The sequence below is a fragment of the Pyricularia oryzae genome, chromosome 6 (genome assembly GCF_000002495.2).
Source record: "Pyricularia oryzae 70-15 chromosome 6, whole genome shotgun sequence".
Taxonomy (NCBI): Eukaryota; Fungi; Ascomycota; class Sordariomycetes; order Magnaporthales; family Pyriculariaceae; genus Pyricularia; species Pyricularia oryzae.
The window spans coordinates 1700106-1721639 of NC_017853.1; the positions used below are offsets into that span (position 1 = coordinate 1700106).

Consider the following 21534-nt stretch of genomic DNA (forward strand, 5'->3'; position numbering starts at 1 on the left):
TGGACGCCAACGTTGGAACTCCTTTACCGAGCTCGGCGTATTCTCGTTTTTGTCGCCGCATAATCACTGTAGACAGTTAGTTTCAGTCCATGGGGTAAATGGAGTACAAGACACAAAACGATGATGACTATTTTCTTGGTGCCTTTTTTCAAGCATGAGAGGGGCCAAGGACATTGAAGCAACTGCCTGGCTCCTTTGCTCTCGGCAGCCATGTGAGCATAGACTTGATGAGTCAAATAAGAAGCGGCCCAAGCCCCTGGATGCAGTACGGTTAGTATCAGTTGCGCCGAGAAGTAAAGGGTTGAGAAAAATTTCGGCCACTGTATATGGGGCGGCCTACCACTGCGATCAACTTACTGCTTCCGTTGTCTCGCTGCGCTTGACATATTCATTTCTATTCCGCTGACTTGAGTCTACTCTGTCGGCTTTGGCGGCGGGTAATACTGTTCAGGGTTGTAATATGGAAGCGTCTCTTACTCGAGAGGTGTCTCTGCCAGTAAAGTTTCGTGTGGCAATTTCGATATGAATCCTTTACTTAATGGGTATGACCTCTGCCTAATTGCATTTTTGTAAGCTCCCAAAACCTTTGTCATTCTTGCCGCCTTGTAAGAGCCAGGGGGTGGAAGGATTTGTGTAACCGCCAAATTACCTTCTGCGTCTGGGAAAAGGTCCATGCATATCACGTAGTGACAACTGCTATGTATCTGCCTTTGAGACTCGTGTTGTGCAGCCAAAGACTGTCTCGATTATATGTAGTATTCTATGTTAACATCAAACAATAACCGCTAAAGTATGTAAGCTAGGCGAATGGTATCAACTGTTAACCAAAACTTGCCGTCCAGCAAGAACAAATATAAACGCTTCCGAGATAACAGAATGCAAAACAGAAACAAAGAAAGAAAAAAGAAAGAGGTTATCCATGAGTGGATAGTAGGGGGCCAGGAACGGTACGCTCAGTTCAACTCGCCACTTATATACCCGATCTGCCGCCTACCATTGACCCCAGAAGCCGTCAGCTGCCCAGCCAGCGCGCTCTGCGAATCTATCAGCTGGCGATGCTCTTGCAGCCTCGACCTAACGCGCATATCGCTCTCGCGGTCTATGCGTTCAATATCCTCACGCTCCTTGACCCGCAGAGCCGACAACTGATTCGCATTGTCGAGACGCTCGCCGCCAATCTTGCGCTCCCACTCGATCTGCCGCGTCTGCTTGGTCTGCTCCACCTCGAACTCCGTCGCGGCCACGAGCCGCGTGCGCTCCAGCTCTGCCTCGGCCAGCTGTCGGCTGTGGTCTAGGGCCGCCTGCCGCTCCGCCTTTTGCCGCCGCACCTGCTGTGCAAAGACATCCTCCTCCACCGCCGCACGCTCCCTAATCGCAGTCATCTCGTCGCTGAGCAGTCGCTTCTTGCGCGCCTCCTCGATGGCAGCCCGCTCAGCCTGGATGCGGTTCTGAATCCCCGCAACCTCGTCCGTGCGCGCCAACGCGTTCTTGTGGTCTTCCTGCTCCAACCTGATGCGCTCCGCCCGCGCCCTTCGCTCTCGCTCAGCCCGCAGCAGCTCTTCAGGCAGCCCTGTGGCTCCTTCCGGCTGCGGGCCGTCGTTGGCATAGTATACATTTGTCGCGCGGTTCGCCTTGAGCAGCTTGATGAGCTGCTCTTTGACTTCTTCTGGATGTGAGGTCATAACGCGGGACACGTACTCAGTAGGTGAATATGTGTATGTGCCATCAGTATAGTTGTTGAAAGGTTGGTTGATGAGTTTCCACATGCCAACCTTGAGCAAGGCCCGTGCAGTAGGAACGGGTTCTCTCGACTCAAGGGCAAGAAGAAGAACAGACTTCTCGTCGGATTGAAGCTTGAGATCAGTGCCATGGTCCATAAGAAACTTCATCGATCTCTCCATGGCCTTCTCCCTGGCGGCAGTCAACGGCATATCTGCTGTGTGAAGGCAGATTTCGCCTAAAGCGGACCGTCCTCCGTGGAGTGGACTAGGGAAGTCGACATCGTGGCCAAACTCAACCAAAACCTGCATTGCCCGCAAGTTCAGCTCGCGTGCAGCATTGTGTAGTGACCCGTCGTCCTTGGAAGGCTCAGCAGCCAGAATTGCTGACATCATGGCAGTGCCCACATCGCCCCCTATCTCCGTTGCCATCGTCAAGGCCGTATTCCCCATTGCGTCAGCGACGTCTGCAACGTCAGGGTTTGCCATGATCAACGCCCTAACAACATCAAGTCGCGTGCTCTGCACTGCCAACATGAGGGGCGTAATCTTAGACACTGCCGTCTCGAAATCCGCTTTGGCGCCATTTTCTAGCAGCATCAATAGTACGGGGTTACTGATCTTTTTCAGTGGCTGAAGCAGCGCCCAGAAGAAAAGGCTGACCTGCTCCTCCTCAATATCCTCTCGCACCTTGGCAGTCGTCATAGGGTCGGGGTAATACCCAGCGTGCAGTAGTGCCTGGAGAATCTTTGTAGATCTCGGATGGCGGGAAAGCGCCTTGAATATGACCGGTTGCTCATCGGGCTTGACAAACATAGTATCCAAACCGTCTCCTTGTGCATTTGTTGTGACAAAGAGCGAGATGAGCTCAAGCGCCTCTTCTTCTGACAAGTCTTGATCGAATATTTTTGGGAACGCCGTTGATATTGCCTCGGAGTTGGGGTTTGAGGCAAGAAGCCTCTGAATTAGTTCTTTATCGGCGGATGCGGCAGCCTTTTCCAGCGCTGCACCAGATCCGGCTCCAACATTCGCCGAGGAGGTCATCAGAACGTCTGTGAACTGGCGAGCAATCGCGTCCTTTTCTGTCCCGTAGTGATCGATTGCGCCGACAAGGGCAGACGCGACACTTTCACCGCCAGCCCCTTTCTCTAACAACATTTTGGCAACCTCAAGACCGGAATCGGACAGCCATGAGTCCGTGTTGGCCTCGGTGAATGCCTGTCCAAATGCCCAAGATACATCGGAGTCGGGAACCTCTGACTTGAGGAACAATTGCAGGACAGGAAGCATCAGCTTCTGCGTAGCGTCACTCAAGGCCTGACAGCCGTTTGTCAGGGGCGAAGCGCCATTGTCCAGCAGTAGCTGGATTAGGCGCATGTCCACATCCTCATCGTTGACTGCCTTGCCTAATCCAACATGCACCTCCTCGGTGACCGGTAACCCGGCCTCGAAGAGCATCTTGATAACCTCATACCTGGGCTCGGTGCTTAGTCGCCAGCTTGCCTTGAGAGACCGAATCATTGTCGCATGTGACGGCTTCTTTTGCTGGCCTCCCACGTTTTCAACACCTAACATCATCCTCAAGCTGCTGAGGAATGCGCTGCGAGTCGAAGTCCAGATAGCTTCTCCACTGTTATGATCTGGGTTGCTTCCCCACTGCAGAAGGAGCCGGACAAGGTCAAGCCCTTCGTCGCCAAATCTTGCTGCCGACACAAGCTGAGCGTCAACGGCGTCTCCTGCAACTCCTCGTTCGAGTAACAATCGAAACACAGCACAGCGCTTCTGCAAATCTCCAACGTCTGTTGCTGCCTGGAATCCTCGCAGCAGCGTCTGTTTCTTGAACGAGTTCGAAGCCGATGGCCCAGAGAATAGCATCTTCAGTACTTCACTTGCGCCGGCTCTGCACGCCTCCACTACGGCCTGTCCGTCCTGGTATTCGATGCGCGCGCCGGAATCCACTAGGATCTTTACCAAGGTCAAGTCTGCGTCAGCCGCTGCCTGGAGCAGAGCCTCAGATACAGCAGTCCCAGTGGCACCCGCCTTCAGCAATAGCGCGCAGGCTTCGCTTCTCGGCCCCTGTTCCTGCATGCTCATAGCCTCTATTAATACGGCGTTCAGCACCGGAGGCGTACACTTGCGGGGCGTTTTAGCCAGTATCAACTCAAGTATGTCAGGCCTTCCAATTTTGACGGCTTTCGTGATGGCATCGCCGTCCGAGCTGTTAGCCTTTGCTGCCAGTACGTTGATAAGGGGCAGATCGTTTGGATACGTCTGAACGGCATGTACCAATGCCCTGTTTGCTTCGATGGCTGGCGCACCAGCATCCAACAACTTTTGAGTAAATGTCAAGCGGTCCATAGGATCGCTGTTATTGAGAGCGCAGGGCATGGCCGCTGCCAAACTCGCGGGGTTCGGCTTCGCCGTGAACAAAAGATCGACGAGTTGCACGTTTCCCGCCTTGACAGCCATGCACAAGCCCCGTCCGTTTTGACTGTTGATATCGGCACCACCACTAAGCAACGTCTTGACGACGGTAAGGGCCCGATTTTCCGGTGGAGTGTTAAGTACGGTCTGGACCTCGGCCACCAGCAAACTTGACATCGAGTCCCTTTTGTTATTGCTACGTGACAAAACAGCTTCCATCTTGTGGCCTTTTTCCGGAGTAGACGGCATCTCTGAAAGCCTCTGAAGGGCTTTTTCTAAGCTCTCTGGCGTCGGTTGCCCGTAACGAAGTAAAACATCCAAAATTGCTGGGTCGTCATGTCTCGCGGCTGATATAGGACCGACGTACTGAGTCAGCTAACTTTCATCCAAAATGTAGAGTTGACGCGTAAACTGCCGTTGATCAAAGCTTGTTCAAAATAGATCAGGCGAAAGTTAAGTTGCAGTCGTGTCACCTACCTAGTATTATGGGGGCGCTCTGGTTGAAATTGACGTCGGCGAGCCCTTCTTTCACTAGCGCCTCCAGTAGCCGCAAGTCGACCTTGGGTTCCTGAAGTACCAGAATCATTGCCTCAGAGATGCCGGTCCCTTCGAATTCTCCATTCGCGGACTTGACTAGCATTGCAATCATCTTGTAACGAGCCTCCAAGTCAGAGCCTAGCATAGCTTTTGACACTGCGGCCATAGTGGTCCGGGGGCCGGGCTTTTTCTGAAGAAGTGTCTCTAACAGCGCCATGTCTCCATTGGCTACTGAGGATATGACTGCCGCACCGCCATTGAAGTCGACATCTGCGTTGTTTTTCAACAGGAGTGTTATCAAGCGCTCATCGCGCCTTGGAGGCTTGTCTGCGACCGCATGCTGTAAGGCGTCGGAGACAGGCAGGCCTTGAGTTCCAGTTGATAGGAAAGCCTCAATCATCTCGAAACGGTCCACTGGCGGTAAGCCCGAGAGTGCTGGGAACACCCCGATCAAGGTCGCCGGAGCCGGCTTTGCACCTAGCATAATCTTCACGGAGGTCAGGTTGCCAGTCTTGGCCGCAATCTTCAAGGCTAAGCCCTCCCTATGATCCACAGAACCCATCTCATGCTTCTCGTAGACCATAGCTCGTGGTCCCCTCTTCAGGTCATTACTTTCAGCAAGATGGCCACCGGGAAAGTGGGGCGAAAGCAGCAGCTTTACGCAATCATTGTCGCCTGCCTCTGCAGCGTTGATCAAGGCGTCGCTCAGCGGCGGGCCCCCGGCGCCTTTGCGCAGTAGTAATGACAACAGTGAATGTCGATCCTCCGGGCTAGTACGTTTAGGTATGCATGAGACGCATGCAGAGGCGTTTGTTGCGCTCAGTGTCGTTTTCTCGTTCAGCAGGAGGCGGACCAAGCTTGCCCTTCCATGCGATATAGCAGTTCGTATGACCTTGGCTTCTTGGTACTCGATAGAAGCTCCGTGAGATAATAGTAAATCAATCATGTCGTAGAATTCCGTGACTGTTGCTTGTATCAAAGCCTCCGAAACAGCATCGCCCTCGGCTCCCGCGCACAGTAGCATCTCAGCAAGGGCCAGCTTTTCACTTGGGCTAATTGTCGCATGAGAGAAGAGTTGCTTGAAGGCGTCGTTTAGGCAGGAGACGTTAGGAGGCTTGGTCCCGGTGAGGATCGCCAGTGTGATGTCGCCACGGCACTGCCCTACAGCTGCCTTCAAAGCAGAGCCACCATCGAAGCTGCCATCTGCCGTTGAGCGGCTGATCCGTAGTACCGTCTCATGACATCCCTTGCGCGCAGCGTCAACCATTGCTTGCGATATCCACTCCGGTGACGGACGACCATCTGACGCCAAAACAAGGCCCACCATGTTGGCCTGGCCCCCGGCCATACATAACTGGCGGAAGGCATCTTGACCGTCGGCTGTTTGTGATGCGTTTGCGCCGTGTACTAACAGCAGCTGCGTGATTTCCAGGTTTCCGCTTCGCATTGCTATCGGTAGGCTGCCGTCGAGGGCCAGTGGGTCGGCGTGCGGAACCAAGACCGTAACCATATCAAGCTGTTGGTTCTCCACGGCCTTTTGCAATAGACGACTCCTTTCAAAATTTTGAGACTCGAGGCTTTTGCGTCGAACGAGAAGCTTTCCGGCCACTCCAGTCCTGCCATTGGTGGGATTCGGATGGTTGACGGTGCCTCCAGCTGTCACAAGCTTTTTGATAAGTGCGTCAGCCACACCGGCAGAGCCGGCATTGGCGACGTGTGAGTCGAGGGCATCAAAGATCTCCTTGGGCTCCCATGATCCCTTCTTCTTGGTGCTGGTGAAAGCACGCTTGAGGGTGCCCTGTGCAGGTTGTGACTGCTCTACATTTATACGGCGTCGTTTCAAAAGCTCATCTGCCATGTAATCATCGTTGGGGCTCACATTGGGAAAACTTGCCGACACGCGCTCTGATATCGGCCGACTCAACGAGGGAGGATCCATTGGTCCTGTCGGGATATTCCATTCTTGAGCCAGATTTGTGAGTCGCCATTGGCGCTCCTCAGGTGTTGTGATTGCACTCATCGTGCTGGAGGACTCGCCCTATAAACTTGAAGTTGGAGCCATATGAGAGGGAATGCTGCTTGGACTGAGACGAAAAGAACAGCCGAGACGAACGAATGCTCGAAAAGAAATTCGCCGCTGTCCAAATGTGCTGATGTCTTTTTCTTCTGCCTTGTTTTCAAATATTCCTGCTTTGATCAAAATAAATAGTGGAACCTCTGTCTTCCAGCCAGAGTCTCGTCAAAACACCTAACGGGTTCACTCGGCGCTTTCGTCGGAAGCATGAGACATGACAGCCCGGGTCCCGTCGCCTGGTCCTACTCGAGGCCGGAACAAAGACAGAGCTCAATGGTTGCCTGGCGCTGTGCGACTTTTTTGCCGGTTTTTGTGGTTCTTCAGTAGTGGCTAACACTGAAGAACTTGATATGGGATGTTTAGCTGTGCCGATTTGATGCCGGTCAGGTGCAAGCCAGCCAGTACACACAGCTTGTCCTTCCGTCTGCCACTGGTGAGTGGTGACGTACCACAAGCCTATTGTAGTTTCGGACTTGGCGGGGAAATTCTAGCGCTGCGAAATTGGTTCCGCTAAGCAAGAATCTGATTTCATCAAACGTCCAATTGACTTAAAAATTTGTCATAAAAAGAAAGGGAAAGGTAGAATAGAGGAATTTAGATGATCCCCAAAAAAAGCACGATGGAAAGGAAGAGAGATGGGACGGAACCGACAGCGAGGATGGGTCCTTGTGAAACGGTTGGGGCGCCAGGGTACATCTTTGGGTGAAAAGGCGCTGACAGGAAGCCCATGCAGGGACGGGGCCTTTTTTTCCTCAGGTCTCTCGATGGGGCCTTGACTGCTGTGCGGAGGTGCGTCCTCTCCACCATGTAAAATTCAGCCCTCAGGCGCAGTAACCCTTTTGCATATATGTGGATTCCCCTTGTCCATTGAAACCAAACAAGAGGTACTCAAAAAGCCTATCGATCGACTACTTTGTACGAACTACGTTGCCGAACCCACTTGCCAAGTCTGCATAGCCCAGATGGCAGGCGATGATCCGTCTTGGTCCAAAGCTTCTTGGTGAATCCCCGGCTTGCCGGGTACTGTAAAAAATGAACTCCCCCCTGACACGTGGCTTTCGTACTTGCGCAGTACGGTAGGTATTCTCCATGGTTGTACTCCGTACGCTCTTTCAACCTCGAGAGTATACGGAAAGTCAACCTAGGCATAGTGTTCGAGAGAAAAAGAAAAAGGCTGCTGCAAGAATATTTAGAATACTTACCTATCTATGCAATAAGCAGCGAACAGACGCGCAAGTCAATGCATCCACCTGCTTTTAGTAGACTAGGTACGGGTGTAAGTTCCGATACGATCTGCGTTACTGCACGAATAGTTCGCTGCCGCATCCATGTCTTCTGTTCGGGTTCCCCCAATGCTATTGCGCTAGCAGCCCGAGGCTTTCCACACCTAGCGAACAACGTTGCGGTAAGTAGGCGTTCTGGCTCCTCCACAACGCAAGGATGGAGAGTACGCCCCACATGGCACATATGCTAAGCCTCAATGACACGAAGGCTCAACGACGCAAGACATGGCGTTAAAAGTATAAGCCTCACGATGGACAAAGTAAATGCTAGTTAACTACTTGCTCTTTCGATTACAGAGAGATATCAAGTTTTCACGTTCATGTAGGGAATGGAATTACGTTATCATAATTCAACTGCTAATAAAGCTCCTTTAACAGTATGTTATCATAACTACCTAGGTAACTACCTAATAGCTATGTAGATTAGTATACTGGATCTCACTTGTACCCGTCATAATGGCACTCTGGTGCACAATAATGAAGTTCAGACAAGTGTAATTGTCTGCACCAGAGTATCCAGGTCAATAACCCATCTGCGTACTTGCTTTGCTGTCTGGAGATACCTCCCGACTTTCCTCAGCACGCCATCGTCATCTTTTGTGGGCGTGACAATAAGACCGTGGTAGAATTCCTCGCCGTTGCTGGGGTGCGATGAAATTGCCAAGACTACGACGAACAACTTCATCTGGCGAACTTGTTCTGCTGAGCGGTCAAAATTGCCGTCCATTGTTTCGAAAAAAGTGCTGATGGCCCCCACCAAGCAAGAAGAATCACTAGCTTCGGTTGGTCGTAGACCCATTGTGCCGTCTGTGAAAGGAAACTCAGTCATTGACACAGCAATAATTGGTGCTCGAAGCTTTATGAAGCCGCCAGTGACCCTCCCAAACGGCTTAGCAGGGTCAGCAACATCAGCATGAGCTTCTATAACCTCTCCTATGAGGCTGTAATTTCCCGACGTCCACAAAATGTTGGTGACAGGTCCAGTAACAGATGCCCAAGACCAAGAGGGGGTGCCGTCCTGAATCTCCGTAGAACGAAAGTTAGGCAAATCATTCATAGATCCCCACATCAACCCATCGATTAGATTACTTCTCCAGATCCCTGCCAGGTAGTCGCTATCCGTTCCACGCAGCTGCACCATCTCACGAAAGGCACGCGCCGTTTGGGCCATGGCGGGTAGTCGATCTGACGGGTCAGCGAGATCTAGGCCGCTGCACCAAAACAAGATCGCACTCCACATTTCCATGATTGAGGTAACTTTTGCCACGGAAACCTGGCCGGTGACGGTATCTTTGAGCTGCATGGGGTCTGGTGACAGAACCGCATTTTCCAATCGGTTCGGCAAGTGAAAAAAGCGTGGCAAGGGACTGCAAGTTCCATCCTCCGACATCATACCAAACTCACCACCAACGCATTCAAAGCGAAGCTGGTCTCTCGTGAAATGCAGTACTCGCCGGGCAAGGACACGCTCCTGGAAGGCCCAGGCACTTCGACTGAGAGGCTCGGACCTCAGTTCAGGACAACGTCCACATATCTCGTCCTGAAGAGGCAGTGATAGGGCTGCAACGTTGCCTACCATGTGGTTTCCGTCTGCTGACTCGGCTTTTATTGGGAAATGCTCGTAATTTTTGGGGCTCCGCTGCTCGAATAGGCCCTTTGAGGGATCGGAGGCCCCTGTTGCTGAAATTACCAGGTAAGCGTTCCTGTACACCATGGCCAGGTTTTCCGAATCTCTGGTCCAGGTCTTCTCATCACCTGCGGGGGTGCACAGCGAGTCGATCCACAGGTAGCGCAACCCGAGCCTCCGAGTTGCAACAATTGCGTCTTGAAACACCTGGCAAAGGTTTTCATGCTTGATGAGTTCGCCCGGTGCACGTGTGGAATTGCTACTTATGTTGTAGAGGCTGGGTTCAAGGTTCTTCCAGACGTTATGGCCAGATCCTTCATCATGATAATAGCTAAGCGCAACATATTGCAGGGGCACCTGTACAGGAGGCTCGCAAAGTCTGACTGTTGCCTGACTATGTTCTGTGGCATTGTCCAAATCTAGTAATAGAGCAGGCGGTTGACCAAGGTGCGCAGAACAAAGCTGGTGGCGACGGTCGCATTGTTCCAACCACTTGTTTGCAAGAGCGAAAGCACTGGGGCCCGGAGCTGCTTCGATTGGGCGACCCGGCAGAATGCTCGAAAGAGAATCCTCGGGCTCCGAGCAAAACCCAATAATAGCAATGGGAATGAGGCACTTTTCTGTAGCAACTCCGGGTCCCTGCATTGAAGTCGAGAAGACCATAAGGCCCGCGCCGGCTGAGCCGCGATTTGTGAGCCAGAGATCGAAACTAGGCCTTGGCAAAGTTACATTGCTCTCCTCGGCCACCATCGCAGCTATGTTCGTCATCACGTCGTCATTGTCGTCAGGTTTCTTTTCCTTGTCGCCAAATGGTAAATGGGTCTCGACTTTCTCCTTCACTTGCCGAAGAATATCAGCTTGGCGCGGTTTGTTCTTCATGATAGCCGCATGCTGGTCACCGCCATCCAAGTCTGATAGCACCAGGCGGGCCTGTTTATCCACGAGGCGGCACAAAGGGCATCCACCAGCCGCAGACTGCCACAAGCCACCTCGGTCCTGGTGCCAATGAAATCCTATTGGCGTAGCTGCGCCGGGCACATCATCCTTTCGAACTAGGTTGAAATAGTGTGGTTTCCCAAGCTGTTCCAGGCCGCACGTATAATCAGATAGCTGAAAGGGTGGTAGATCCCAAAGAGGGATCGTCTGGCACTGATCGCATAGTCCCATGGCGTTCTGGGGAAACTATGTGACTTTTGCAGAGGTATTTATGGCTAGGGTCGGAGGTAAATAGGTAAATGTTCAGGATAACCTTTTCAATTTGACTTCAGTATGCAAAGACGGGTTGTCAATATATTAAACGTGTCGCTATACTGAAAAGGCCCTGCAGATGGGTAGGTAGGTTAGAAGTATAATCCGATGAAGATTGGGAACGATGCCATCATTGAACACCTCGAAGAAGAGACGAGCCTGTCAAATTATATTGTGTTGCTGGTTTACTAAGGTACCTAGGTACGTAAGTACCTACATAGGTACCTACGTACGTACGCCCAGCCCGACCGTTTCTATAGAGGGCAGTGAGGCAGGGTCTCACCAGTGTTAGGCAAGCACTTGTCACCTGGGTATTATACATGCGTGCAGCATTATGGCTAAACCTTCTCTTTGGGCCCAAGCAACAGGTGGCACTGTACCTCCTGCTACCACCATATCGTGGGGGAGGGGAATTACGTCACTTGACGCAGGCAGTCAATACAATGGACGATAGTTGAAGCTGCGTGAAGTGGCACGGTTGGCGTGCTGCGTGTTGCACCGTACTGGGAGGCAAATTGTGAAAAGCAGTTTGCAGCTTGAATATGTAGTGTCGTTTACAAAAACAGTCAGATTATAATATAGAATTTCCGGACATTCTAGTTGCAGAAAGAGATTAATTCTGGAATAACAAGGTTTTCGGAATTGAAAATAGGCTGCGCGAATGGGATCACGTGATCAGGCGTCGGTGGGGCGATTGGCTTCGGCTTTGCGGTAGGTTCTCCATTCAAAGGGACGCGCCGCTTTTCCCTTGATCACTCTGTACGTCAGTTACCATAACCAGGCAAGCCAGGTAATTTAATACCTGGTCGTCGCATAGAAATCACCATTATTCACGCGGCTCTTGGAGCTTAGGACGATTGAAGTGGTACTTGCTCCCAACGCCCACTCTGTTTAACGCAGGTCGCCACCGTCCCTCGCGTACTGGTGCTTCAAAAGCTGGTGCGCCGCGTCGCCATCTTGAGATTCAATGGACGCATATGACGTGCCCGATTCAACCGACTGGCTCAACACCCCACTTGCGGGCTTGATGTCAGTCGAGCAGGCTTTTCGATGTCACGTCTGCAAAGACTTCTACAACACCCCAATGATCACCTCGTGCAGCCATACATTCTGCTCCCTTTGCATTCGGAGGTCTCTAAGCGTCGACGGAAAGTGCCCGCTATGCCGCGCAACGGACCAGGAAAACAAGCTTAGGGGCAATCACGCTATGCGGGAGGCTGTGGATGCCTTCGTGCAAGCCCGTACTTCCGTTCTCGAGGTCGCCCGTACTCCCAAGATCCCATCGCCCGATGTCGAGCCGCCCCGAACACCAAAACGCAAGGCCGAAAACCACCAAGGCATGGATGCTGGGACGGGGCGGAAGAGGACTAGAATGTCTACACGGCAGAGCAAAGCAAAGGGAGCTGAGGCTACCGCGGCCATGATGCGACAGGAGACTGTAATGGAAGTGGCAAGCTCAGCTGGGGAGTATATGGATGATGAGCCAGGTATGTAAACTACCCCCTGTGCGCGCAAAAGTTAACCCCCATGCAGCTATACTGACTTTATACCCAGATGATGGACTCGCTGGATGTCCAATATGCAGAGCCCGTATGAAGCCAGAACGTGTCTACAACCACCTCGATATATGCCCAGGCGAACCACAAGCGCCACAAACGACGGCAAGCGCACCGCCACTGTCCTTGGGAACATTGCAAGCACCACCAAAGCCTTTGGAGCGCTTACCTCCTTTAAATTACTCCATGCTCAACGATCAACAGCTGCGAAAAAAGCTCTCGGTACTGGGCATTTCTACAACAGGCAACCGCCAGCTTCTGGAGAGGCGACACAAGGAATGGGTCACCATATGGAACGCGAACTGCGATTCCCTTAGGCCAAAGAAGCGCTCAGAACTGCAACAGGACCTTGGGGTATGGGAGCGGACCGTGGGCGCCCCCGCCCCATCTCGAGCAACTACTCTCGGCGCTCAGATCAAGGACAAGGATTTTGATGGCGAGGCTTGGGCCACGAAACATCAGTCGTCCTTCAAGGATTTAATAGCAAACGCCCGGAAATCAAGAACAAAGCCTAAGCAGGAAACTTCCGAGCCAAATGCACCGCAACAAGATTTTCCAGAAGGTGCCATGAAGCCATTATTAGAAGCCCCTGAGCAAAGCAGAAGTGATGAGGTGGTTGACCTGACGAGTCCGGTCCAAGAACCGCCGGATGTCACCGAAGCGACCATCTCTGGCTCCGGTACTTCCACGGATGGTGCTGACTTATGTGGCATTAAAGAGCAGTTCGGGGAGAGCTTTATCCCCAGGACACCAGAGAAAGCACAGTCATGATTACGAATTAATGTTTTAGAGACTTGCCAGCTCAGATTTGCTAAAAAGATATATAACGTGCTCGGAATTGTAATAGTATATGATTCTGACCACAACGGGTCAAATACGTTGATGATAATACCGTTAACGTGTTACAAATCATGCCTACCCGTCCAAGAAAAAGAAAGTCCGCCGTACGCCATGTAGATGCTTATTACCTGTAAGTTGCGAATATGTGATTTGTTTATCAGACAGCCGGCTGTGCCTGTCGATCTTCCTCAAGAGACAATTTTGTGAGAACCTCAACTGTGTCCCTCTCAACTGAGTCCAATCTGGATGGGTCTTCTCGCTGAGCGTCCGTAATAGCCGGATTGTTGGTCCCTGGAAGTGATGTAGGAACTTCGCCGATGGCATTGAGCTTTTGGCGCAGCTCCTCGGCCTCTTTGATTTGCTGGGCCTCTTTGACAGCTTGGGCCTCCTTGCGCATGCGCTCGGCTGTCTCCTCCTCCTTCTTTTTCTCTTCTCCCTCGAGGGCGGCCAGCTCGTCGTCGAGCTCGCCTTCGTCCAGACCCGGGCCCGACTCGGCAAGGATGGTGCCGACCTCGTCGACGGCATCCATCTGTTCCCGCAGTCGGTCAACGACGTCTTCGACGCGCTCGACCCCGCCGATCTGCTCGTTGAGCCCACGCAGCGCCTCGGTGCTCGTGTCCATGACCTTGACCAGCTGAACCTGGTCTGCTGCCTGCTCGATGCGGGACGCAACCTCCTCCAGCTGGGACAGCGTGGCAAACCTACTCGCCAGTGACGTCTCGGCAAGCTTTTTGGACTTGAGCGCCGCAAGTGCCGAGACGCGGTTTTTCTTAGCGACCGCGTCTTTGGCGGCGGCGGCAAGGTCCTCGATGCGACGCTCGAGGATGCGCGTTTGATGACCCAGATACTCCCTCAGCTCCTTCAGTTGTGCAATCGCTACGTCCTCCTGCGTGATCATGGATGATTCCTGGCCGGTGGCATCTTTCATCCTGATAGTATTGCCATCATAAACTACCAAGTCTTTATCCCTTGATAAGAAAGTCAGTAGAACATCGACGTCAGTCGGAGACAGAGTCATGGGCCCTGAGGGTCCAGACGGGAGCAAAGACGCCGCGACTGTTTTTAGAAAATGAGGCTTCGACCACGTCCGTTCGAATCTCGAGCTTGCATCCGCCGTCTTTTCACCAAAGGCCTTAGCAGCCAGTTCCAGATTCGCGACAACGACAAGCTGCGCCTTGGGCATCTTCTCAGACGGTCCTCCCAAGCCCGCCATGGCCCCTAGCTGCCTGAATCCCCAGCTGACAACATTCAGCGGCAGAGCTCCCCAGGAGGATGACTTGTCGTATATGCTCTGCTTGGCGCTGAGGAAATCCTTGAGCGGAATGAGGTCGCCTGCAGCTATCGCTTCCTGCACAACCACACCGAGGGCGAGCGGTCGGCCGTATTGCCTACTCTCGAGTGCGCGGACGAGGCTCTCATCGGTGACGAGGACCAGCGTGTTTGGAGAGCCAGAGCCCGCGGCGTTGACCAAGCCGGAGCGAGCCACGGTGGCAAGGGCGCGGCGCCATGCCGATACGTTCGCGGCGTAGCCGTCGGGGTTCGAGGCGCGTTGGCCGATGAAGTCGGAGTAAAGAGCGGGTAGGCGTGCCCTGCGATGAGCCGGATGACGTTAGTTGCACGGCAATCTTGTGAAATGTTTAACTGGACAAGATAGGTAGCGTCTTGACCCACTTGCGGAAGCTGGGCTCGTTCTGGCACAGGTACTCGACAATGTCGCCCATCTCCGTGTTGGTGCACCCAAGTTGGAGGTTGGGGTCCGTCCGCTGCAGAGTTCAATGTTCCCTTGCTTATTTGCTGCAAACTTGCAGTGAATTGAGCCAAGCGTCCCGTCGCAGCTTCTGATGGAGATGCAAAAAGAAATTTGGCGGACTGTTACTCGAAATAATCCCAATCGTACAATACGTTGTCTAGATTACAACAGTGAGGTGGATGATTGGTCTTGCGCCAGGGATCACGTCCGCCCAAAGTTATCGATGTTGGTATCGGAAGAATACAAACAAGCGGTCATGGGTGGGCTTTCAGTTGTTTGTTCGTTTTGGCTCAAGTAAAGTGCTGACTGGCTGCGCTGGAGCCCAGCGCTGCGGGACGGTGTCTTGGGTAGCGGCGGCGGTGGACAGGAAGGGACCCCCCGGGTTTCCGTCATGGCGGGGCGTTGCTGTCGCCTGTCACGTTCGACCCAACCCTGCCAACCTGCCTAAACTGGCTTGGTTGAATTCCAGTAGTTCTGAGCCAGAAAACAACAGACTTTCAGCTCAGTCAACCAAGTTCTTACCATCATCAGAACAACATGCGTGCCCACTTATCAAAATTATCCAAGGCACTACCTAATTACCTAGGCAGGTACTTGTTGATCCGATATAATCTGACCAAGTCTCGAGCAACAATCTCATGCGTTCCAAACCTCTGGGGAAATAAATATATCACATCACTTTTTAGAATGGCCGTGAAAGCCGTTGATTGCATCCTGCAAGCCATGCATGTCAGGTCAAGTACGGACTCTCTCCATGTCGGACTCCCGACAATCCTGACAAATATCCAAAACTGACCTGGATCTGGTGAGAAGTAATTACCTGGTACTTATATTGCTTGGGCAGCGTGACATGTGGCATTTACTTTTTTGATTTGGTTCTTACAAATAACGTGTTCACAATTCCGTGACCCTTTCACTCTTATCCATTCCTACAATTTCCTAGACTACGTTGCGGAAATCTAGCCCGGTCGAAATACCCTTGTGGGTGGTATTTACACAGAGCTGCTCACAGCTCATAGCTCATAGCTCATATCAGTCAGTATCGAGGTCATCCTCAGTACAAAATGAGGGTCCTCTGTCTTCACGGCTTCGGCACAAGCGGCGCCATCTTGAAAAGTCAAACAGGTGAGCAATACAGTTTGGCCCTAATGCACCATTCAATTTTTCTCTTAGTAAAGCTGCTAATCGATCAATTTCAGTCGCTTTCCGAAACAAGCTCGACAGCTCTTACAGCTTCGACTTTGTGGATGCTCCCTTCCGCTGCGGTGCTGCACCAGGAGTAGATGCACTCTGGCTTAGCTCGGGAAATTTTACATGGTGGCCTCAGGCTACCCCGCAAGCAATCCGCGCCGCTCATCTTTGGCTCGATGATTACCTCGCCGATAATGGTCCATATGATGCCATCTTGTGCTTCTCTCAAGGCTGCGCTTTAGTTGGAAGCTACCTGCTGTACCACGCCCGCGAGACTCCTGACGCCCCCCTGCCTTTCAAGTCTGTCATCTTCATCTGTGGCGGCATGCCTTTTGACGCACTGGAAGATCTGGGCATCCGCGTCTCACAACGGGCCCATGATATCAACGATCGCACCTCCAAGGCCCTCAAGGCCAAGGCGGCAGAACTTCAAAACCTAGCCAAGAATCCCGACAAGATTGTGCCTGGAGTTGGTCTCTGGGATAACACACTGGATCTGTGCCACGATCCCAGGAAGATGCCAAACCCTACAGATGTCTTTGGCCTGGACTTTACCACCTTCCCGCAGGATCTGCGCATCACGATACCTACTGTCCACATTTATGGCGGCAAGGACCCGAAATGGCCATCCAGTATGCAGCTGGCGTACTTTTGTAACAACAGGAAAATGTACGACCACCAAGGAGGCCATGATGTGCCCAGATCAACCGAGGTGTCTCTACGGATAGCACAGCTGGTACGAGATGTCATTGCGCAAACAGTCCAAGAAGACTGAAGAATCACGATGTCGTATCTGTTGCTCAGCCCCGGGGATTCTTGATGGCATCTTTCTGAATGTGTCAAACTCTCAGGGCTACCTTACCGGGCAACAGAACAATGAATGGTGCTCTCCGATGCAGCGCATATCAACCAAAGGATAACAAAGGGGGCTTAGACATTACAGGTCAACAACGTCTAAAATAGGATTTAGGGGCTGCCAGTTCGCAATATTCCAACGGCGCTAAACTGGTCTATTCCAGCACGGGCAAAGGCTGGGAGATATGCCCAGGTCTCAATTCCCCCAATCTCGTTTGAGGTGGATAACGTTTACAGTTGACGGATATGAGGGCTCGGATACTAGTTCCCGCTTGGCGCAATAGAATACGCAAAGGACGGCGGCTGGGTTTCCCGCTAATAATAGGACCAAACACAACTAGGACACAAACCACCCCTGACTAAAACGAGTGGATGTTCTGACCATCCGCCACGAAAATTGTTCCAAGCCACTAGAGAATCCGTTGTGTTTTTGCCCTGAGAATCATGACAAGCTACCACCACACCCCGCCCTGGACGAGTTGTTGGGAGATGATAGATGCCGAGAAAGCCAAGAAGCCTAGTGAAGGGGTCAAACTGATCGCGTGGGAGACAGCTGCTGGAATCAGTCCACCGACAGCTTGGCTGCCCTATAGAGGGATCAAGTCTCGATATAGATCATTCCCTTGGTAAATTTCTAGGACATTCCGAGATTCTCGGCGCTAACACGAGATCGGATGCGTGCTATGGTGTAGAGCGGCGATTATTCAAGCGTGGACTCCCCTTCGGCATATAAGATGAAGTGAGAGACTCTGTGGTTGCTTCCGATACTCTACTACTACATCCCATCGTTCTCTCTTAATCTCCTCGATCAAAGTCACTCATTTGCGGGACTCGCCGCATCTTTTTGTTGGAGACTGCCTTTCGTTTCTCAGTCACTCTTTAATATACAACTCTCGCCATTCTCGTAACTGGCCTCACACTCTTTATTATTTAATACGTGGTTGTAACTGCCCAACATGAATAGCGTTTCTCGCCTCACAAGCCTGCTGGGCATAATTGGCCTGGGGGCCAATGGCGGCGATGCTGCTGTCTGCAAGTCCAACCTGGTGATTGACAACTTCTCGGCGTTTTCTACAAACACCAACAGCCTGGGATCATACACCAGCGGTAAGTGACGTTTACTACGGGGGCCCCCAGTTCATTTTGGGCTACACAGCAGCTAACAACTATAACTTCGTTGTCTACCAGACGATGGCACCATGGCTAAGATGTCGGCTTCCGGTGGGACCCTGTCATTTACCCCAAAGGCCGACTCGTATTTCTATGAGTCGTTTTCATGCCGCAAGACAACTGCCGACGGATACAACGCCATCTCTTTCGTGGCTCAGGCCCCGGCTGCTGGGTCTTCGATGACGATAGAGATCCAGACGAATCCCTCTTGCGATGCCGGGACTACCTACAAGAGCGCTTACTATGGCCTGACCGGGATTGGTACCACGCAGAAGACCTTCACCGTGCCTCTGAGCTCTTTTGTCGGCACTGAAGCGCCGAAGCTCGACTTTGTCTCGACTTTTGCCTTCAGCGTCTTCTCTTCAACCAAGGAAGGATGGAAGCTGAGCAATATCCAGCTTGTGTGCAACCCTTCAAGTGTACCGTCATCCTCGGTTGCGCCAACGCCGGCCACCTCGACGACCGCCGGGGCCAGCACAGTCTCTCCCACTTCCACTCGTGCTCCTACGGCCCAGTCCACCTCTGCTGTAGCCACCACCGCGACCTCGTCGACCTCGGCAGCCCAGCCTTCGGCCGGCACATGCAAGACACAGGTTATTGACGACTGGCAGTCACAGTCGCGCCTGACCTTCCTGTACTACAACGCCATGTTGAAGCCATCCAGCGACGAGGGCTCCATGAACTCCATTGTGGTCGGAACCAATAACAGAGTCACACTGAACCCCAAGGACAAGTCCTCGTACTTCTACAGCCAGACTGGCTGCACCAATGCCAAGGGTATCTATGGCGGCATCTCGTTGAAGATTAAGGCATCTTCCGGGGCCAAGTTCGCGGTCCAGCTTGCCTCGGTCAAATCGTGTGACAGCTCCGACCAGGCTGGGTCGGGATACAGGAGCACCACCGAACTCGGCTGGACATTTGACGGCTCCGAGAAGCTTTACCATATCGACTTTGCCAAGTTCCCCGAGGTTGACTTCACCAAGCTCAACACGGTGCTCTTTGCCGAGCTGCCTGGCACCGTAGTCTTGGGCCCCATGGCCTTCTACTGCGGCAGCCAAGTGGCCGAGTACAGCGTTCCCAAGTACACTTACCCCGCCGTGCCCTCGGCGACAGTCGCTGCCCCTAACGGCCCGGCCCAGGCAACCATGGTGATCGATACGTTTTCGAACAAGAACACGAACAACCAGGGCGGATGGCACGGCGGCGACGATGCTATGAAGCTCGTCTGGGGAACCAACAAGCTGACCATCACATCCACGGATGCCGACTACGCCTTCTACAGCAACCTGGGAACAACCTGCAAGGACATTACCAGCTTCGACGGCGGCTACCTCCACATCCAGTACAGCGGCAGCACCAAGTTCACCATCGCCCTTCAGCAACATAACTCCAACTGCGATGAGACCATTGCGCCCTTCCCCGAGACCTGGGACTCGATCGAGGCTGCACGTTATGCTAGCAACGGTCACATCTACATCCCAATGTCACACTTCAACATTGAGCGCAAGCGCGCCCTCGCCGTGGCCCTCAAGGGGTTCTACTCGAGCGACCCCGTCACTCTGTCCAAGATTGAGATCGTCAACAAGGTCCCCAGCGGCTTCAAGATCCCCAGCAAGCTGGCGACGGGCAACCTCGTCTTTGCCTGCAAGCGACCCAACTCGTTCGCGTTTGCCATTGACGACGGCGCCCCGAACCTGGCGCCGCAGGTCATGGACATCATCCGCGACGAGGGCATCAAGGTAACCTTCTTCACTGTGGGCGCGCCGCTCGAGGACCCCGGAACCAACCTGAGCACCATCTACCGCGACATGGTTTCGCAGGGCCACCAGCTGGCGCTGCACTCGTACACGCATCCCAAGATGGAGGGCCTGCCCAGCAACGACGCCATCGACTGGGAGTACGCCGAGGACATCCAGGCCGTCAAGGACCAGTTCAACGGCTACACCAGCAAGTACTTCCGCCCACCTTTCGGGAACGAGGGTGCCCGCATGAGGCAGCGCCTGGTGGCCAACACGGGGTCCGACAGCGCCTACATTGTCAACTGGAGCGTCGACGTCGAGGATTGGCTCTGGGCCGAGTCCTCGACGCCCGAGAAGCAGCTCGACGCCTTCAAGCGCGACGTCGCCAAGGGTGGAAACCTGGTCGTGCTGCACTATCTCTACCCCAGCACCGTCAGCTACCTGAGGCAGTTCATCCAGCTGGCAAAGGCCACCGGCAAGAACCTCATGCGGGTCGACCAGTGCATGGAGGACCCCAACGCACCTCCTTTGTAAATCGTTTCAGCCTTGGAGCGGTTATGGCTAATTTAGACAGCAAGCCAGCTAAGGAGGTTATGTGTGGATTTCATCGGGAGGCTGATGTTGTGGGCGATTGCAGATCATTCATCTCGTCGTGATTTGTTGACAAACTAAACATAAAGCTAAAGCTAGTATATACAACACTTTTTGATAGAAGAAATAGGCTAATACTAGATTGCGATCCTTTTTTTTTCATTCACGGTACCAAGTAGCGCCGGATGTGTGCCTAGTCGTGAAATGTGTCACCCAAAACCCGTCGAACTCTTTTCATCATTAGCATTAGAGTTTGTTTCGGTGGTTCATGTTCTGATTGGCCCAAACTATGGCCATGAATAATTGTAAACGGCAATACCATGGTACGGGGCAAGTGGCCAAGGGGGCTTGGGTGGTACACTTTTACTGGCATGCAGTACTAGGTAGAAGTACCCAATTAGACCGAGGATCTAGAGGCATTTTGGGCTAGAATAGCCGGTTTGGGAACGAGCCCTTGAAGGGTTTTTGGCTAGCGTTGAAGGGGGGGTCACTTGACAGTAAGACTCTCTGAGGCTGAGGCATTCATATGCATAGTGACGGCATGCAGCATGGATCCTGAAAATCGCAAGAATTCGCGGACAAGTAAGCTGGCGTCAGTGTATGCCTAGCAAGTAACAAAAAGCAATGCGGCAATAACACCTTTGTTATTACCTATTAGTAAATACCATGCATGTCAAGATGGATAGGGTTGTAGTTATTTTTGACAAATCCAATCCACTTCCCATTCCCCATCAGGTGAATTTCAAAAAGTCATTTTCGGGTGGCAATTTGTGTGGTTCTAGACCCTATCTGCGTTTTTTTCAGCTTATCTCTATGGGTTCGGGTACCTAATAGCTGGTTGTCTCAGTCGGACTGGAGATTCTTTTGGGATGATGGGAACAGCTGAAAGATAAGCTCAATGCCTCGACGTGATGTGTGGGTACTCTCCAAT

The 21534-nt window shown here is 52.6% G+C and overlaps 6 protein-coding genes across 6 annotated transcripts; 3 read left to right on the top strand and 3 right to left on the bottom strand.

Moving 5' to 3' along the window:
* Positions 1–709: 709 nt before the first annotated feature.
* On the bottom strand, positions 710–7422 carry MGG_04177 (uncharacterized protein). Its single transcript, XM_003719600.1, has 2 exons — positions 4620–7422; positions 710–4489 (listed from the first exon to the last, which is right to left on the bottom strand). Exons 1-2 carry the CDS (start codon positions 6697–6699, stop codon positions 954–956), a joined length of 5616 nt encoding a protein of 1871 aa, XP_003719648.1. The 5' UTR covers positions 6700–7422; the 3' UTR covers positions 710–953.
* A 980-nt stretch (positions 7423–8402) lies between these two features.
* On the bottom strand, positions 8403–11522 carry MGG_04176 (uncharacterized protein). The gene has a single exon (XM_003719601.1). The coding sequence runs from the start codon at positions 10828–10830 to the stop codon at positions 8521–8523; it is 2310 nt and encodes a 769-aa protein (XP_003719649.1). The 5' UTR covers positions 10831–11522; the 3' UTR covers positions 8403–8520.
* Positions 11523–11672: 150 nt separating this feature from the next.
* Positions 11673–13483, top strand: MGG_04175 (DNA repair protein rad18). Its single transcript, XM_003719602.1, has 2 exons — positions 11673–12398; positions 12466–13483. The coding sequence occupies exons 1-2, from the start codon at positions 11879–11881 to the stop codon at positions 13236–13238; spliced, it is 1293 nt and encodes a 430-aa protein (XP_003719650.1). The 5' UTR covers positions 11673–11878; the 3' UTR covers positions 13239–13483.
* On the bottom strand, positions 13228–15331 carry MGG_04174 (SNF7 family protein). The gene is made up of 2 exons (XM_003719603.1): positions 14979–15331; positions 13228–14896 (listed from the first exon to the last, which is right to left on the bottom strand). The coding sequence occupies exons 1-2, from the start codon at positions 15026–15028 to the stop codon at positions 13465–13467; spliced, it is 1482 nt and encodes a 493-aa protein (XP_003719651.1). The 5' UTR covers positions 15029–15331; the 3' UTR covers positions 13228–13464.
* Positions 15332–15779: 448 nt separating this feature from the next.
* On the top strand, positions 15780–17680 carry MGG_04173 (uncharacterized protein). Its single transcript, XM_003719604.1, has 3 exons — positions 15780–15796; positions 15871–16182; positions 16257–17680. Exons 2-3 carry the CDS (start codon positions 16122–16124, stop codon positions 17021–17023), a joined length of 828 nt encoding a protein of 275 aa, XP_003719652.1. The 5' UTR covers positions 15780–15796; positions 15871–16121; the 3' UTR covers positions 17024–17680.
* Positions 17681–18302: 622 nt separating this feature from the next.
* Positions 18303–20675, top strand: MGG_04172 (glycosyl hydrolase; the record flags this gene model as incomplete). Its single annotated transcript, XM_003719605.1, has 1 exon — positions 18303–20675. One exon carries the CDS (start codon positions 18303–18305, stop codon positions 20544–20546), a length of 2244 nt encoding a protein of 747 aa, XP_003719653.1. The 3' UTR covers positions 20547–20675.
* Between the last annotated feature and the right edge of the window lie 859 nt (positions 20676–21534).

Excerpts from the sequence above, each read along its gene's own strand:
- MGG_04174 (XM_003719603.1), bottom strand. The coding sequence starts at position 15,028 with ATGGGCGACATTGTCGAGTACCTGTGCCAGAACGAGCCCAGCTTCCGC. Across the intron at positions 14,897-14,978 it reads AACGAGCCCAGCTTCCGCAA|GGCACGCCTACCCGCTCTTT; the intron begins GTGGGTCAAGAC and ends GGCTCATCGCAG.
- MGG_04176 (XM_003719601.1), bottom strand. The coding sequence starts at position 10,830 with ATGGGACTATGCGATCAGTGCCAGACGATCCCTCTTTGGGATCTACCA.
- MGG_04175 (XM_003719602.1), top strand. The coding sequence starts at position 11,879 with ATGGACGCATATGACGTGCCCGATTCAACCGACTGGCTCAACACCCCA. Across the intron at positions 12,399-12,465 it reads GTATATGGATGATGAGCCAG|ATGATGGACTCGCTGGATGT; the intron begins GTATGTAAACTA and ends CTTTATACCCAG.
- MGG_04177 (XM_003719600.1), bottom strand. The coding sequence starts at position 6,699 with ATGAGTGCAATCACAACACCTGAGGAGCGCCAATGGCGACTCACAAAT. Across the intron at positions 4,490-4,619 it reads GAGCGCCCCCATAATACTAG|CCGCGAGACATGACGACCCA; the intron begins GTAGGTGACACG and ends GTCCTATATCAG.
- MGG_04173 (XM_003719604.1), top strand. The coding sequence starts at position 16,122 with ATGAGGGTCCTCTGTCTTCACGGCTTCGGCACAAGCGGCGCCATCTTG. Across the intron at positions 16,183-16,256 it reads CATCTTGAAAAGTCAAACAG|TCGCTTTCCGAAACAAGCTC; the intron begins GTGAGCAATACA and ends GATCAATTTCAG.